Here is an 18,516-nt window from a genome sequence, read left to right as displayed (position 1 = left end):
CATCCAATGTTTGGCATCATCACTGGATTACAGCTTCCTGGCTTGGGATAGGCACATACAATATGTGGCATCATCACTGGATTACAGGTTCCTGTCTTGGGATAGACACATACAATGTGTGGCATTATCACGGGTTTACAGGTTCCTGGCTTGGGGTAGACACATACAATGTGTGGCACCATCAATGAATTACAGGTTCCTGGCTTGGGATAGACACTCACAATGTGTGGCATCATCACTGGATTACAGGTTCCAGGCTTGGGATAAGCACATACAATGTTTGGCATTATCACTGGATTACATGATCCTGGCTTGGGATAGACACTCACAATATGTGGCATCATCACTGGATTACAGGTTCCGGGCTTGGGATAGACACATACAATATGTGGCATCATCACTGGATTACATGATCCTGGCTTGGGATAAACACATACAATGTGTGGCATCATTACTGGATTACAGGTTCCTGGCTTGGGATAGACACATACAATGTGTGGCATCATCACTGGATTACAGGTTCCTGGCTTGGGATAGACACATGCAATGTGTGGCACCATCACTTGATTACAGGTTCCTGGCTTGGGATACACTCACAATGTGTGGCACCATGACTGGATTACAGGTTCCTGGCTTGGGATAGGCACATACAATGTTTGGCATCATCACTGGATTACAGGTTCCTGTCTTGGGATAGACACATACAATGTGTGGCATTATCACTGGATTACAGGTTCCTGTCTTGGGATAGACACATACAATGTGTGGCATTATCACTGGATTACAGGTTCCTGGCTTGGGATAGGCACATACAATGTGTGGCATCACCACTGGATTACAGGTTCCTGGCTTGGGATAGGCTAATACAATATGTGGCATCACCACTGGATTACAGGTTCCTGGCTTGGGATAGGCACATACAATATGTGGCATCATCACTGGATTATGGCTTTCTGGCAGACATCATTGTCTAAATAAAAACTATAGGCTCTAAAGAGCCTGTGTCGCTCACCTTTGTCTATGTGCATATCATAAACGAATAAAAAATTACAAAATTTACAAAATTAATAAAAATTATTAAAAATTGACTATAAAGTGATGAGAAAAGCTCACTTGGCCCTCTGGGCCAGGTGAGCTAAAAACTTAACCATAGGTAATGTAAAGTCATCTCCTTTGCAATGCTATCAATTGGAGCAGTGCAATTCCAAATAATTGTGATAATATAAGTTAAAGTGTTCTTAATTTGTTTCACAAGTCTCCATCCCTTTTTCTAAGGCTTTAGTTGCCTACATCCCTATCTGTTGATCTCAGGTGAAGTATAATTATCTCATTTGCAAACTTACATCCCTATCTGTTGATCCCAGGTGAAGTATAATTATGTCATTGGTAAATTTACCACATCTCTAAGGCTTTAGTTGCCTACTTCCCTATCTGTTTATCTCCAGTGAAGTATAATTATGTCATTGGTAAACTTACCACATCTCTAAGGCTTTAGTTGCCTACATCCCTATCTGTTTATCTCCAGTGAAGTATAATTATGTCATTGGTAAACTTGCCACATCTCTAAGGCTTTAGTTGCCTACATCCCTATCTGTTTATCTCCAGTGAAGTATAATTATGTCATTGGTAAACTTACCACATCTCTAAGGCTTTAGTTGCCTACATCCCTATCTGTTTATCTCCAATGAAGTATAATTATCTCATTGGTAAACTTACCACATCTCTAAGGCTTGAGTTGCCTACATCCCTAACTGTTTATCTCCAGTGAAGTATAATTATGTCATTGGTAAACTTACCACATCTCTAAGGCTTTAGTTGCCTACATCCCTATCTGTTTATCTCCAGTGAAGTATAGATATCTCATTGGTAAACTTACCCCATCTCTAAGGCTTTAGTTGCCTACATCCCTATCTGTTTATCTCCAATGAAGTATAATTATGTCATTGGTAAACTTACCACATCTCTAAGGCTTTAGTTGCTTACATTCCTATCTGTTGATCTCCAATGAAGTATAATTATGTCATTGGTAAACTTACCACATCTCTAAGGCTTTAGTTGTCTACATCCCTATCTGTTTATCTCCAGTGAAGTATAATTATGTCATTGGTAAACTTACCACATCTCTAAGGCTTTAGTTGCCTACATCCCTATCTGTTTATCTCCAGTGAAGTATAATTATGTCATTGGTAAACTTACCACATCTCTAAGGCTTTAGTTGCCTACATCCCTATCTGTTTATCTCCAGTGAAGTATAGATATCTCATTGGTAAACTTACCCCATCTCTAAGGCTTTAGTTGCCTACATCCCTATCTGTTTATCTCCAGTGAAGTATAATTATGTCATTGGTAAACTTACCACATCTCTAAGGCTTTAGTTGCCTACATCCCTATCTGTTTATCTCCAATGAAGTATAATTATCTCATTGGTAAACTTACCACATCTCTAAGGCTTGAGTTGCCTACATCCCTAACTGTTTATCTCCAGTGAAGTATAATTATGTCATTGGTAAACTTACCACATCTCTAAGGCTTTAGTTGCCTACATCCCTATCTGTTTATCTCCAGTGAAGTATAGATATCTCATTGGTAAACTTACCCCATCTCTAAGGCTTTAGTTGCCTACATCCCTATCTGTTTATCTCCAATGAAGTATAATTATGTCATTGGTAAACTTACCACATCTCTAAGGCTTTAGTTGCTTACATTCCTATCTGTTGATCTCCAATGAAGTATAATTATGTCATTGGTAAACTTACCACATCTCTAAGGCTTTAGTTGTCTACATCCCTATCTGTTTATCTCCAGTGAAGTATAATTATGTCATTGGTAAACTTACCACATCTCTAAGGCTTTAGTTGCCTACATCCCTATCTGTTTATCTCCAGTGAAGTATAGATATCTCATTGGTAAACTTACCACATCTCTAAGGCTTTAGTTGTCTACATCCCTATCTGTTTATCTCCAGTGAAGTATAATTATGTCATTGGTAAACTTACCACATCTCTAAGGCTTTAGTTGTCTACATCCCTATCTGTTTATCTCCAGTGAAGTATAATTATGTCATTGGTAAACTTACCACATCTCTAAGGCTTTAGTTGCCTACATCCCTATCTGTTTATCTCCAGTGAAGTATAATTATGTCATTGGTAAACTTACCACATCTCTAAGGCTTTAGTTGCCTACATCCCTATCTGTTTATCTCCAGTGAAGTATAATTATGTCATTGGTAAACTTACCACATCTCTAAGGCTTTAGTTGCCTACATCCCTATCTGTTTATCTCCAGTGAAGTATAATTATGTCATTGGTAAACTTACCACATCTCTAAGGCTTTAGTTGCCTACATCCCTATCTGTTTATCTCCAGTGAAGTATAATTATGTCATTGGTAAACTTACCACATCTCTAAGGCTTTAGTTGCCTACATCCCTATCTGTTTATCTCCAGTGAAGTATAATTATGTCATTGGTAAACTTACCACATCTCTAAGGCTTTAGTTGCCTACATCCCTATCTGTTTATCTCCAGTGAAGTATAATTATGTCATTGGTAAACTTACCACATCTCTAAGGCTTTAGTTGCCTACATCCCTATATGGTGATCTCCAGTGAAGTATAATTATCTCGTTGGCAAACTTACCACATCTCTTTATTTCTATACTATTATCCAACTTATGCATAAAGTCAGAAATAATTTTTTAGCATAACAACAAAAAACACTTTATATTTTTCTCAAGTAAGCTCTATTTTGCCATGAATAAACTCTAGTTGAGAATTTCCATGAGAGCAATAAACTGTTGTGATATTGAAGTCAATAAGAATCTTTAACAATAAAATACCTCATCAGGGTCATTCCAATGTCCAGATCCTGCATAGGCTGACAAATTGTAAGTATTGTTGCCATAGTAATCGATGATGTCATACATAACATCCCATGAGTCTTGTATATCTCTATAGTTACGCCACTGGTTGCAATACTTCTTAAATGCTGGATAATCAGTCTGGAATTAAATATTTTTCATCAAAGATCAGTTGAAAGTATAAATGTTAAGGCATTCAACTATATATATATTAGCTATGTATTTTCCTGCAAACTAAAATTCAAAAACAATTTAGCAGTCAACATATTGGATATTGTTTTGCTTACTTATGGGTTAACATTTGTACATTTTTATACTTTCATATGTAAAATGACATTTTTCATGGGTAAATACAAGTTTAATATTCTACTTTGTTTAACACATGGCTCATTGGGTAACATTTTTTTCTAATTTACCCTCTCAACTATTCAAAGACAATATTTACAGGACATTCAGTACAACATCTTAAATAAAACAAATCTGAAAGGTTGATAAATAAGACCAAATTGTTACACAAGAAAAACATTGTCAGCTAAAGCATTCTATTATCTTGCCGTAATAATCATCTATAGAATAAAAATCACTGATAATTAAACGTCAGATTGCAAATTATAAATTTCTTTTTTGGGGAAAATTTTGTCTGTTTTATTTTCAGTTTGAATAATCAGGATTGAATATATTCAAGTAACTCACTCACAATCTTTACAGTTCTATGAATATTGTGGATTCATTATTTGTTGGATACCAATTTTCGCGGGTTTTCAATGAAAGACAAATTTTCTACAACTTTGGCAAAATCAAGAAATTAGATGCAATTTCCCATAATCCGCGAAAAATTGATATCCAACGAAAATAAATGAATCCACAGTATATAAATTGTATCAAAGTTGCAGTTAAATTTTACCAGATCTTTGTATGGAGAAACATATGCTGCCCAGCTACATAGATATAAAATAGGATGGCCTGTCTTGTTCAGGAAAAATCCCATTGCTTCATAACCTATAAATAGATTTATCATTTCTTGAAAAGAATGGCATCTGCAACCAGAGGGCGCAGCTTGATACGACCGCAGAGGTTGAGCCTGAACGGTTGGGGCAAGTATGGACACAACATTCAAGCTGGATTCAGCTCTAAATTTGGATTGTGATTGAAAAGTTGACACAGCATAGGTTTCTGTCACAGAATGAATGTGGTCTAATAAACTTAAAATTTGTTTTTTGCCTTTGAGCAATTCACTATGCTGTTGAATATTAATCCTCTCAAAAAAATGTTTGAAGAAATTTTCTTTTTATTCATGAAATCTGAAATGAGAAAAATTGAACACCCCCCACCCCCATTTTTTTTCACATCCCCCTTTCCCTTGTTCCAAAACTGATCTCAATTCAAATTACTAATGGAGTTTGCAACAATAACTACTCAATTAAATACATCATCAAATATAAATATATAAAAAAGGGCTTGTTATCACTGAATGGTAAAGATTGTTTTCATTTATCAGTTGGTAGTAAAAGTGAATATACATTGTATATTGTATAAAACAATGATTTAAGTTGATTCAACTACTATTCTGGACAAAGAAAGATAACTCCAATTGAAAATTTCTTGCTATTGCGCAATATTGTGCAATTAGATATTTCTTGCTATTGCGCAATATTGTGCAATTAGATATTTCTTGCTATTGTGCAATACTGTGCAATTGAAAATACTTGCTATTGCACAATACTGTGCAATTGAAGATTTCTTGCTATTGCACAATACTGTGCATTTGAAAATTTCTTGATATTGCACAATACTGTGCAATTGAAGATTTCTTGCTATTGCTGAATACTGTGCAATTGAAAATTTCTTGCTATTGCACAATACTTAATATAATAATTTTGGATCCTGATTTGGACCAACTGGAAAACTGGGCCCATAATCAAAAATCTAAGTACATGTTTAGATTCAGCATATCAAAGAAGCCCAAGAATTCAATTTTTGTTAAAATCAAACTTAGTTTAATTTTGGACCTTTTTGACTTTAATGTAGACCAATTTGAAAACGGGACCAAAAATTAAGAATCTACATAGTAGACACAGTTAGATTTGGCATATCAAAGAACCCCAATTATTGAATTTTTGATGAAATCAAACTAAGTTTAATTTTGGACCGTGATTTGGACCAAATTGAAAACTGGGCCAATAATAAAAATCCAAGAACATTTTTAGATTCAGCATATCAAAGAACCCCAAGGATTCAATTTTTGTTAAAATTAAACTTAAGTTTAATTTTGGACCCTTTGGACCTTAATGTAGACCAATTTGAAAACGGGACCAAAAATTAAGAATCTACATACACACTTAGATTCGGCATATCAAAGAACCCCAATTATTAAATTTTTGATGAAATCAAACAAAGTTTAATTTTGGACCCTTTGGGGCCCCTTAATCCTAAACTGTTGGGATCTCAACTCCCAAAATCAATCCCAACCTTTCTTTTGTGTTCATAAACCTTGTGTTTAAATTTCATTGATTTCTATTTACTTAGGCCACACCAATTTGATTCCTTGTTCGACGGACCCGCCCGCACCTATTTTTTTCAAAACAGAATTTTTTTTTTTTTTTATATTCCCGCTTCCCGCATCCGGAAATGTAATCATGTCCATTTTCCGCACCGTTTTTTTTTTGTAAATATTATAAAAAGAACAAAAAATTGGTTACTTTGCCCCTTACATATATTCCCTATTAAAAAATGTTTGTTTTTAGAATAAAGTACAAAGAACTTCTGAAGGATTTGCCTTCAACTGCAATTATATTGTATGCTGGCGAAACAAAACTATCCATAGCCGCTGCATGTTTATGCACCTGTCCTGATTGATTCAGGGGCCTGTCGTTCAGCAGTTATCGTTTGTTGATGTTGTTCATTGGTATTTTCCCGTTTGGATATACATGATATATAAATTAGATCGTTGGTTTTCCTCTTCGAATTGTGTACGCTAATAATTTTGGGGTCCTTTATAGCCTGCTATTTGGTCTGTATCAAAGCCCTGTGTAAAAGGCCGTACTTTGACCTGTGTTTGTTATTATCAGGTTGAGAACAACCCTCCCTCAGACAAGGGGTCATTTTACTGATGTAGAAAAGAATACCACGGATTTGTATAGTTCTTCTATACAAAACCTTTGAAAACTTAGAATTTTGTACTCAAAAAGAGGAGAGTTACATCATATTTTAAACAACTTTTTCTAAAAGAGGGGTCCACTTATTTTGAATAATATTAAACTGTTAAAGTAAATGTGTTAACATGGTTAAAGTCCAGGAATATTACAAAATTCTTGGACATGTTTTGACCATTTAATACCAGATAGATATATAGTTCTTTGAGAAAATATGAGCCTTTTGTACAAACAAATATATTATAACTTATATTAATCCCTCATAAAACATGTAAAAGGGATATTTATAACATTAAGGGGTTGTCCCCAAACTGATTATGACTTGGAAGGAGAATTGTCTCATTGTCAGTCACACATACATAACCCAGATTTAATTATTTCTTGGTGAACATGGAAAAAATACTTCAGAAATTAAAGAAATGTCAAAGTACAAGTGATAAATCAAGCTTTAATATTGTCAAAACCTACTATTTTATGTTTACAAAAAAAAATTATAATCGCTCGCCTTTACTTTTCAAGCTTCGCCTCAAAAATTTGCAAATTAAATATTTTTTTATTAAAATTTTCAAATCGCTCGCTCGCCCCAAATTTTGGAATCCAAAAATCCGTAGAACAAGAAATTAAATTGGTGTGGCCTTATACTAAAGTTATTGTGCGAAAACCAAGAATAATGCTTATTTGGGCCCTTTTTTGGCCCCTAATTCCTAAACAGTTGGAACCAAAACTCCCTAAACAATCCCAACCTTCTTTTTGTGGTTATAAACCTTGTGTCAAAATTTCATAGATTTCTATTTACTTAAACTAAAGTTATAGTGGGAAAACCAAGAAAATGCTTATTTGGGCCCTTTTTGGCCCCTAATTCCTAAACTGTTGGGACCAAAACTTCCAAAATCAATCCAAACCTTCCTTTTGTGGTCATAAACCTTGTGTTTAAATTTCATAGATTTCTATTTACTTAAACTAAAGTTATAGTGCGAAAACCAAAAGTATTGGGACGACGACGACGACTACGCTGACGCCAACATGATACCAATATACGACCAAAAAATTTTCAATTTTTGCAGTCGTATAAAAATACTTGATCCATAACTTATAGTTATACACAAAAAAATTAAATACCAGTTAAAATCAACAAGCATAGCGGGGAAAAAAAACTCCTGACTAATACAATTTTACCATTTTTTGTATTAAAGTTCAAGGGTAGTTAGTGCATAAAAAGTAGCTCATTCTTAAACCTTTACAAATCATAAAAATAGTTCAATATTAGAAAAGTATTAAATGTATGAATTTGTTGAATTGGATAAATAAGAAATAAACTTGAACAACAAAATCTGATAACCTGAAATACAATTCAATCTTGAATTCTGACACCTGGAAGGAAATCCAAACTCTATGTAAATTATTATAAAAAAAACTCAAGATCCAAGGTAGCATAAATACTACAGTAATGATAATAGATAGTTTATGAGATATTATTATCACACAATTCAATCACAAAGTTTGTGTTATAAAAAGGTGGGAAAAAACATACAAATATTTTCTAGACAAATGTCTGGTATGGATTTAAAATACAGTTTCATACAGACAATCCAAAAATGAATTTCATTGCTTTCATCGATACACGGTTGTAGGTACTAACCAAGGGGGCATGATTGATTTTTACCTGACACGGTAAGAAAATCTTTGTTTTGTTTTATCTAAATTCAGTGTACATTTCTCAACATCTGAAATTCATGCTCCCAAATAATGTTTGCGTTTAATTTTTTCCTATTCATAAGACAACTTTTATATTCTGATAAGAATAAAAACTTTTACATGCGCAAATAGTTGTATATGTCAACACCAACTTTCAATTTCGACACATTTGTTGAGCCATTTACATGTTTTATCTGAATGAAAGCTAATACAGGGCAAAAGTAATAGTTACCAATCATAAACCTACCTATGATTACTCATTCCATGAAACATTTTGGGTAATAAACATGATAAACAAGTGTGAAAATAAAGTTTTTGTGTACAGCCGCTGGTGAGTATGATGTATAGAAAAATAATTTCATATAAACTGTACATCATACACAATGCTTCTTTTCGGAATAAAATATCGAAAAATAACATATGTATGAAAGAATTCAATGCCAATTAATGAAACAGCTATACTTATTACGCACACACAGTGGCCTTCTATCAAAAAAAGTGTTGCAATGGATCATGTGGATATAGAATCATATTGGATGAGACAAGCACTAACTTCTTTGACAATGTTTGACAAGTATTTGCCAGTTTTTAGTAAGCGTTCTTGTTTTTGGAAAATAATGAGACTTCTCTAATAATTCACCTACAACCAAATCATTTCTTAAAACAACAATTATGTTTAGATTAAGTACACATTGCTATTATGTAAACAAAACAAAGATTTTCTTACCGTGTCAGGTTAGATCAATCATGTCCGCTTGGTTACTACCTATACGCTGTACATATCTAGATGATACAGTGTTTAATAATTAGCTTTGATATTTGAAAATCCGGACAAGTATAATTCTAATGAAATTTCCTTTGTCAAACTGTTATGTTTCAAGGAAAAGTCTTTCAACCAGAACAAAACATAAACTTGATTTGAAATTTCTAATCATTCACTAAAGTACCAAAAAACAGCTCTAATTCTTCAGGGATTAATATAAAAAAATGTAGGTGTAAGTACAATTTTAAATAAACTCTATCCACAGGCATAATAAGGAAAAAAGTCATGTGAATTGTTTGAATTTATAAATGACAGATCTAGAATAAAGGAATGATGGACTTGTTTGTACATAGTGGACACTGAATGACAGGTGTCCTCATGTGTACCGATTATCAAGTTGTCTGCATGTTGAATTGTAAAATATCAGCTGCGAGTCACAATATGAAGCTTTTTGTCGAGTGAGCGCAGCGAACGAGATCAAAAAGCCTTCATATTGTGTCGAGCAGCTGATATTTTACAATATCAATATGCAGAAAACCTGATCATCGATTTATCGGGCTATATTTGCCTCTTTTGGAAGTGTTTTCTTAGTTTCACCAGCAACCAGAAGTTGACTTGATAAGTTCGGGTCAAACTGATCAATGTCGGTTCAAACATTATGACGTCACTCATATGTCCGGGTCAAAGTTGTTAAGGCTATATGGAATAATATTAAGAGATGATCAGAGTGAAATAGACAGTGGGACGACCGATAAAACAGAATATTGATGTTTTAACCTACCATATTTCATATCTGTCCTGTCAGCATTACAGCCATCAAGCTTCAAAAGATCCACTTTCCAGCTGGCAAATGTTTGTGCATCCAGTTGTAAGTAGAACTCACTTCCAGGGTATCCCATACAGGTCCTAGTACCAAAGTCTTCATATATACCAAGCTTTAAACCTTTATTGTGAAGCTAAATAGAGAAAATCTTCATAAATACCAAGCTTTAAACCTTTATTGTGAAGCTAAATAGAGAAAGTCTTCATATATACCAAGCTTTAAACCTTTATTGTGAAGCTAAATAGAGAAAATGTATCTCTAGTTTATAATCCAACAACAGTGCATGGCCATAAGTATTTGTCATATTATGTGTTTTTCATAATATATTTTATATAAAACTACCTAAATTCAAAAAAATATTATGGGATTTTCTGATCGTGTTTTATCAACTTGCTACCAAAACAGATGAAATTGTCACATATTTATTTGTTCATATTGGTTATGTTTTTATATGCAGCGTTTTCATTTTCAGATTATATATGTCATACAATTCCATGCTTTTAGTATTCATATGCATTACCAGTAAATATCTTTGAAGACATAGTTATGTCAAAATGTTTTGTTGCTAACTAAAATCTACATTTTGTTTGAAGATACAAGAAGCTTTCAATTAGCAAAAATGATTAACAAATCATTCAAGGGGCGATTTCAAAGAAAATCATTTTTTTTTAAATCTGTTTGCAAATTTGACACATTAATTATAAAAATCAGAAAGAGGTATTAATCATATTGATAAAATTATTGCCTAAAACATAATTACTATTTCTTAATAAAAAATGGTTGAATACAGATCTAAATACTCACATAATCAGCCAAAAACTTAATTCCTCTTGGAAATCTAATGGGATCTGCTTGTAACCTTCCATTGGAATCACGCTCCTTAGCCATCCAACAATCATCAATTGATAGATAAACATAACCAGCATCACGATAACCGTCTGCTGCCATTCTATCAGCTTGTCTCATTATCAAGTTTTCACTGACAAAGTAAGACATTGTTTATATTTAAATAAGGTATTTTTATTTCTTTTTTAAATAGAGCACATTTTTTAAAGTTAACAAGATTTATTGTACACACTTGTACTCCCCTATTATAATGATAGTTAATTATACTTTACCTAAGCATTGTTCCTGATTTTAAGTTATTTTTCAGCTGCACTTTTCAGCCAGCAGCTGTAGCTGAGTAACCTTATTTATCTTCTTGTTTAGATTCTACTTTTTTAATTATTTGCCATCTATTATTTTTTTGTTCAAATTGATGGTCATCCTGTTGGTGATTGAACTGTGCAAGGTTTTAACTCTGTGTTTTACTCATACAATTTATGTTCTAGATAGACAAAAGGGAAAATTGGAAACATGTAAAACTAAGTTAACTTAACACATTTTGTTCCTGTTACATTAAGTCAGGCTATCAGGACCACATGTTGCTCATTGTTGTTTTTGGTTCTGTTTTTTTTTTCAAATGGAGATAGTGTTGTCTGTTATACTTTCCACTATAACCATATGAAGTATTTGCTATTATTCATTTTTTGTAAACATGTCTGTCTGTCATAATGTGGATAACCTTGACCTGGACTTAATTAAATAGTTTAATGATCAATCAATGTTATTTTTTAATTTTGAAGTCAATATTTGTTATTTTAAGATTTCATGCTGATATGAGGGTAATACAATGTACAATAATGTAGATAAACTTGGGTTATAAATCATTGTTAGGTGTATGTCTGTAAGGATTCAACTGGCCTTGACTTACTTTTCTTGGTTAAATGAATAAATCATACAATTTATATCTACAATGATTGTGGGAGCTACCTACAAGTACTATAGATTTCTTTGAGAACTGTGCTTACCTGAGACAATTTTTTGGATCTGTTTTACAATCTGTTATACATCTGAATCGTTCCCAGTGCATCCATCCCATGGGTGGTGTCAGAGCTAGACCATTATCTAAGGCATCTCCTACTTCAAACACAACTAATGATAATAACAGACAGAGGAGAACTTGTGTCATTTCTGTAATTTACTGACCTGTAAAAGTATAGATGTGTTATTGAAATAATAGCCTGATGAGGAGTATTCTAATACAAATGTAGTTTTTGATAATTAGTGTTATTGAAATAATAGCCTGATGAGGAGTATTCTAGTACAAATGTAGTTTTTGATAATTAGTGTTATTGAAATAATAGCATCATGAGGAGTATTCTAGTAGTTTTTGAGCATCATGAGGAGTATTCTAGTAGTCTTTGAGCATCATGAGGAGTATTTTAGTAGTTTTTGAGTATCATGAGGAGTATTCTAGTAGTTTAAATTATGATAATTACTTTTCTTCCCAGCATGCCATGATTTTTTTCCCCAGTGATCTCAAAGTAAGTCTTAACAAGAATGTGTCCATAGTACACGGATGCCCCACTTGCACTATCATTTTCTGTGTTTAGTGGACCGTGAAATTTGAGTAAAAACTCTTATTTGGCTTTTAAATTAGAAAGATCACATCACAGGGAACATGTATTCTAAGTCTCAAGTTGATTGGACTTCAACTTCATCAAAAACTACCTTGACCAAAAACTTTAACCTGAAATTTGCACTATCATTTTCTATGTTCAGTGAACTGTGAAATTGGGGTCAAAACAATAATTTGACATTAATAAAATTAGAAAGATCATATCATAGGGCACATGTGTACTGAGTTTCAAGTTGATTGGACTTCAACTTCAGCAAGAACTACCTTGACCAAAAGCTTTAACCCGAAGCTGGACGAACGGACGGAAGGACAGACAAACGGACGCACAGACCAGAAAACATACATGTATATGAAATTCATAAATATATATATACAAATTTTAAAGATATTTCCATTTCCATTTACATTCTGTACCTTTATTAGAATAGAATGCTTCACTTGATCAATAGACAAAAATTTCTACAAGGACTTCATACATGCAATCACTTCTTACTCATACTTGTCAATCATTTGATTTAGGACTGCTGGATATCTACAATGATCTATGTTAGTTATAGTGGATTTATTATTATTTGTTTGATACCAATTTTTGTGGAACAACTAATTCAAATGTTCAACAAATAACATATATATGTTCAATAGGTTATGTACAAATGTATGCAGAGATTGGCAAAACCAGGAAATCAATTTTCCACGAATATGTAAGTTTTCAGCATTCCAAGAAAATTGATACCCATGAAAATAAATGAATCCACAGTATGACATCTTGCATATGACAGATGTCAGATTGTTATTGCATAATGTCTTTAGCTGTTCATGTACAATGATATTCTCAGTCACAACTTAAAATGTATAAGATAATTCTAATACAATTTGCAAATCTACGAATACTTGAATGTGATTGGTCTGAAAGAATTTTTTTAGTACCCTTTGACAGACCATGTTTCAAAACTACTTTTAAAAATTGTCCGTTCATAGCCTTTGTCAACAGCCATAAATATACATGATATATGAACATGTACATCAGTGTTTGAGCATAACAAAAATATATATTGCTTCTATTTTGTTGTTCAAGAACTTCATATAAACTGGAAGTCGTATAGGATATATAATTTTTTATCTAAGTTAGTAAGTTTTGCCATGTTGTTTAAGAACTTCATGCAGTTTAGCTTGATCATTTTCATACCTAGGCGGTTTGTCCGCCCTGTGCCCAACTGGCCCTAGCTGTGCCCTTCTTATGATTCCCTGTTCCCTTTTTAAGGAAGCTGGCTTGTCATGTTTTTATAGATTTTTTGTCAGATTTTCGGAATCCTCTGGTTTTATCCATTTGAATGCCTTGACAAAATTTGCCCGGTGACCCCATTTTTCTTTTTGTAAATCTTTTACATGTATAATGATAAGCCATCTGTTAAAGTCTTATAAATTTTTAATTACTTTTTAACAGTTTTTGAGAACTTTAACTTGTCAATGATAAAGCTATGAAAAGTCAAGAGAGAATATTTCCCCGCCAAAATTTCAATGGCTATTATCTTGAAAACAAGCACGGTGACCTATATATTTTTTTTGCTCTTTGGATTCCTTTATTAATCCCCTATCTATATAAACTAGTGTTTTGAAAAGTTAATTACTTTGAAACTGATAAGCGAACTCCCTTAACATGCACTGCCCTTCTTCACAAGTTTATCCTAGTATTGTCACATCATTTTGATGATAAAATACTATAATTCTACCTGTCTTAATGTTTCTTGACATCATGTGACACAAATCATTTAAATAAGACACTGAAACATAGAAGAACACAGAGTAGGCCAACACCTTTAAACAATGGACTAAACTAATAAAACCTACATGTATATTTGCATTCAGGTATCGCAGATCAAATTTTTTCTTTCATAGTGTGTTAATTTACATTTTTTGATTGAGTTAAAACTTCCAATTGATATTTTATCATGTGGTTTTCTATGTTGTGATGTTATACTACTGTTTCAGAAAAAGGGAGAAGGTTTGGTACCATTAAAACGTTTAATCCCGCTACAAATGTTTGCACCTGTCCTACATGTAAGTCAGGAATCTGATGTACAGTAGTCGTCGTTTGTTTATGTAATTTATACGTGTTTCTCGTTTCTTGTTTCTTGTTTTTTATATAGATTGGACCGTTGGTTTTCCCGTTTGAATGGTTTTGCACTAGTAATTTTGGGGCCCTTTATAGCTTATTATTTGGTGTGAGCCAAGGCTCTGTGTTGGTGGTTGTATATTGACCTATAATGGTTTACTTTTATAAATTGTTATTTGGAGAGTTGTCTCATTGGCACTCACACTACATCTTCCTTTATCTATGTAACAACACAACATTTGAAAATACCTGGTAAATACCAAATCCAGGCATAAATATCACTTCCGCAGATCTCCACTCCAAATATAGATTTAAGCAGAATACTGTAAAGAACTGTCACTAATCAATACTACCAGTCACATTCTTTAACAGATTGTCAGATTATATGCAGATATTATTAGGGTGGGGTCAGGTTTTAGATTAATTGCTACATGACACTGAGGCAAAATGTAACAATGTCCGTTGGATGTGTACATGTAACTGTAACATATCAAGATCAGAACTATTTGAAGGTTTTAGTTGTGTGATTATGCTCCCAGAGAAGATATGAAGCAAGGAATATATTAGAGTGTTAGTAATACATCCTTGTTGCAAGGTACATGTAAAAAAAAAAAAAAGAGAAATAAAGACTTCTGATAAAATATTTAATTCAGCTTACACTGTCACTGTACAATGTAAGACAAAAAAAGCAGATATAAAAACAGTGAAAAGACAGAATTAACATGCAAACTTTATAAAACAAAATTCCATAAAAATCTAATAGATTACTTTCAATGTATGTCCTTCAACAGAAAATTTAAGCCTTTTAAAGTCATTTCCACTTAGAGGGGACAACCTGTATCCCTGTACTTTTAAAGTTCATCAAGCTTCTAGGTGATTATATATAATTATTATTATACAGGATAAAATCAAAATAATGTTTGAACCCCAGGTCCGTAATCACATTTTCCTAATGACAGCAGTGCTGATTATAATTTAATAGAACTTAATTTGCTGACTATTAACATTCATGCAATATATATAGCATCATATTTTTTCAACAGATCACCAAACGCAGGAATGATGTTCACTAAAACCAAACTTTTTGACTGAAATTCAACGAACTAAAAAATTGTCTATTATTTATTTACTTCACCCACATTATATAGTACTGTTTACATTAAATTTTAATTTAGAAATACAAATGTATTTCAAATTCCTAGATGACTTTGTCGATCGATCATCTTGAACTGTACCCTAATTGCACCAAGTACCCAAATTGCACCTATTTATCCAAAAAAGCAGCGGAAATCTTACAAGATTTCCTAGAGACTAAACAATTTGTATATTTATGATTTGATACTATGCACGTCTTTCAGCATAGGTAAAAGTATTTAGATATATACACAAAACGTCCACAGTATTTATCAACAGATTAAGTGTTTACTAGCAGAAAAATGTACGATAACGTTGCCAAAATTAGCATAAACAATATTATATTTCAAGTATCCATTTCTTAAAAAATGAAGAGTAAGCATTGACTGATATTTAATGGTTCAAAATATTTGAAGAAATTAAACAAAAATATTATTTGCGTATTTCACAGTTCATTGTGATTATATAATTATTATTAGTTGTTTTAAAATATAAAATCTGATTAAGGTGGTACCTAACACTACAGGGAGATAACTCTGTAAAATCAGCCAAATGTTTTAATAATGTTGTGTTGTAAAGGGAATATTAAGCTTCTCAATTATCAAAATTGGTGTTTTTCAATCTGCTATATAACCAGTGTAATTTTTCTGATAAAATGGTTGGTTCAAAATTTTTAAAATTTATATATTTTGGTTAAAGGGTCAAAGTAAATACTTTGTCAAAGTTTTATGAAAATTAAACGAGCCAAATTAATTTTAGTGAAAGTGTTGGGTACCACCTTAATAGCCATTTACGATGGCAAAAAATATCAGATTTAATGATGAATTATTAAACTTAGACGTATCGTTTTAAAGAACATCCCAGTTGTGTAAAATGGTTTCCATATCAAACAAGAATACAAGATGGCGGCTACTGAAAATTCAACGAAAAAATACCTCAAAGTTCAAAGATCAATATCTAAAAAACCATCCAAGAAATCTTTTCAAAAACAACATTTTGCAATGACAAAATTTTAAAAAATTTCATAAAAAACGATTTTTTGTTAAACCTGAACATATAGATATGAAGAACACTTCGTAAATGTGAAATGATTTGCTATAAAGTCATGTGACATTAGCCATGTCAGCTAGAATCCGGGTCCGTTCGCCCTGATTCATGTTCGCCCTAATATCTGTTCGCCCAGGGTCAATTCGCCCTGATTTTTATTTTTCTCTAATTGTTGTCTTGTCGCATTATTTTAAGTATTTAAACAAAATATGTTAAAGTTTGTTGAAAAATTGACAGAATATTTATATTGCCGCAATCAATTCATCATTTTCCCTTTGATTTGCAGAGTAGAATACAGGAATACAATGTATTTATCTTTATTGATATTTGTTAACAATATAATTATATTCAGTTATTCACGAATGTATGCATTATGGCTAGTCTTAGAGTATATGTACGTACAAATAAATGAACTTGTAAATCCGTTTCATAATTTACAGTTCGTACATCATTGTTTTTATTAATTTCAAGCTGAATATTTTATCAAAACAAAACGTTTGTTTTTATTATTAATCCATCAAAAGACAAGTATCACAATAATCAGTGATCCGAATTATTGAACAATTAATGATCCTAAACAAGCCATAAACTTTTAACTATTTCAATGTTTCCATAAATAAAATTGCAAGAATATACATGATAATGTATACCAATTTTTTTTTAAATATCTGAATAAGTTTATTCAACTTCAATGCCCTGAATATTAATATTTTTATAGTAGGGCGAATGGAATCTATGGGGGAACGAACTCAGAGCGAACAGACCTAGGGCAAACAGTCCGGATACGAGATTAGTTTGATAATTTGTCAGACATTGTTATAAGTGCCCATGCATGCAGTCCCGTTAGTATAGAAAGTCCCTGGTTCAGACTATTTTTTCTATGATTCCATATGGCTTCAAAATCAAATTGGTAAAACCATATAGTGAATACATCTACAAAATAAAAACATAATGGACACTTTTGTCTGAAGCAAAAAATAAACGTAGGTAAAGAAAAACTGTCAAAAATATAGGTGCAATTTGGCTATCCAACTTACTAGTCCTATACATAGATACAGTGAAGTATTTAAATATACTTTTGAGAAGTCTTACACATGTAAATGTTGATATTTTCCAGATGAAAGATGCAATAAACTAGCCACTTTACAGTCATTGAGTCAAAGGCACATGATGAAAATATTGATCATGTGACAATCAGTCTAAAAACTCTATTTCTAGAACAAAGGAATTGATTTGACGCTTAAAAATTTCCACACGCATTGCATTAATTATAACATTTATTATTCAACCAAGCATTTAAAAAACTTAAAAAGAAATTTGGGAATTAACTGTCTGGTGCTAAGCATAAAAAAGTCTGTAAATCAAAATGCTATTTATATTCGTTTTTTTAGTACAAAATCTAGATTATTACTATGCTTACAAGATTGTTCTCCAATAGGATTATTTAAAAAAATAACTAAGAACCGCTAAAC

At 32.4% G+C, this 18,516-nt stretch overlaps 1 protein-coding gene across 4 annotated transcripts in view; it reads right to left on the bottom strand.

Annotated features, from left to right (window-relative positions):
• Window positions 1-18,267, bottom strand: part of LOC139486145 (alpha-N-acetylgalactosaminidase-like) — a 30,149-nt gene extending 11,882 nt beyond the window's left edge. Inside the window, exons 1-7 of one of the 4 annotated variants that reach the window (XM_071270878.1) lie at window positions 18,137-18,226; window positions 13,165-13,282; window positions 12,140-12,317; window positions 11,094-11,268; window positions 10,248-10,422; window positions 4,761-4,855; window positions 3,836-3,997 (exon numbers count right to left, since the gene is read on the bottom strand). In XM_071270878.1, the coding sequence (XP_071126979.1) occupies window positions 3,836-3,997; window positions 4,761-4,855; window positions 10,248-10,422; window positions 11,094-11,268; window positions 12,140-12,300 (768 nt within the window). In that variant the 5' untranslated portion in view covers window positions 12,301-12,317; window positions 13,165-13,282; window positions 18,137-18,226. Of the gene's footprint in view, window positions 1-3,835; window positions 3,998-4,760; window positions 4,856-10,247; window positions 10,423-11,093; window positions 11,269-12,139; window positions 12,353-12,414; window positions 13,283-18,081 lie in introns of all 4 variants that reach the window. The other 3 variants (XM_071270881.1, XM_071270877.1, XM_071270879.1) reach the window with 3 other exon arrangements.
• Between the last annotated feature and the right edge of the window lie 249 nt (window positions 18,268-18,516).

This window comes from Mytilus edulis, chromosome 8 (genome assembly GCF_963676685.1).
Source record: "Mytilus edulis chromosome 8, xbMytEdul2.2, whole genome shotgun sequence".
Lineage (NCBI taxonomy): Eukaryota > Metazoa > Mollusca > Bivalvia > Mytilida > Mytilidae > Mytilus > Mytilus edulis.
This window is presented reverse-complemented; position numbering and strand designations above follow the sequence as displayed.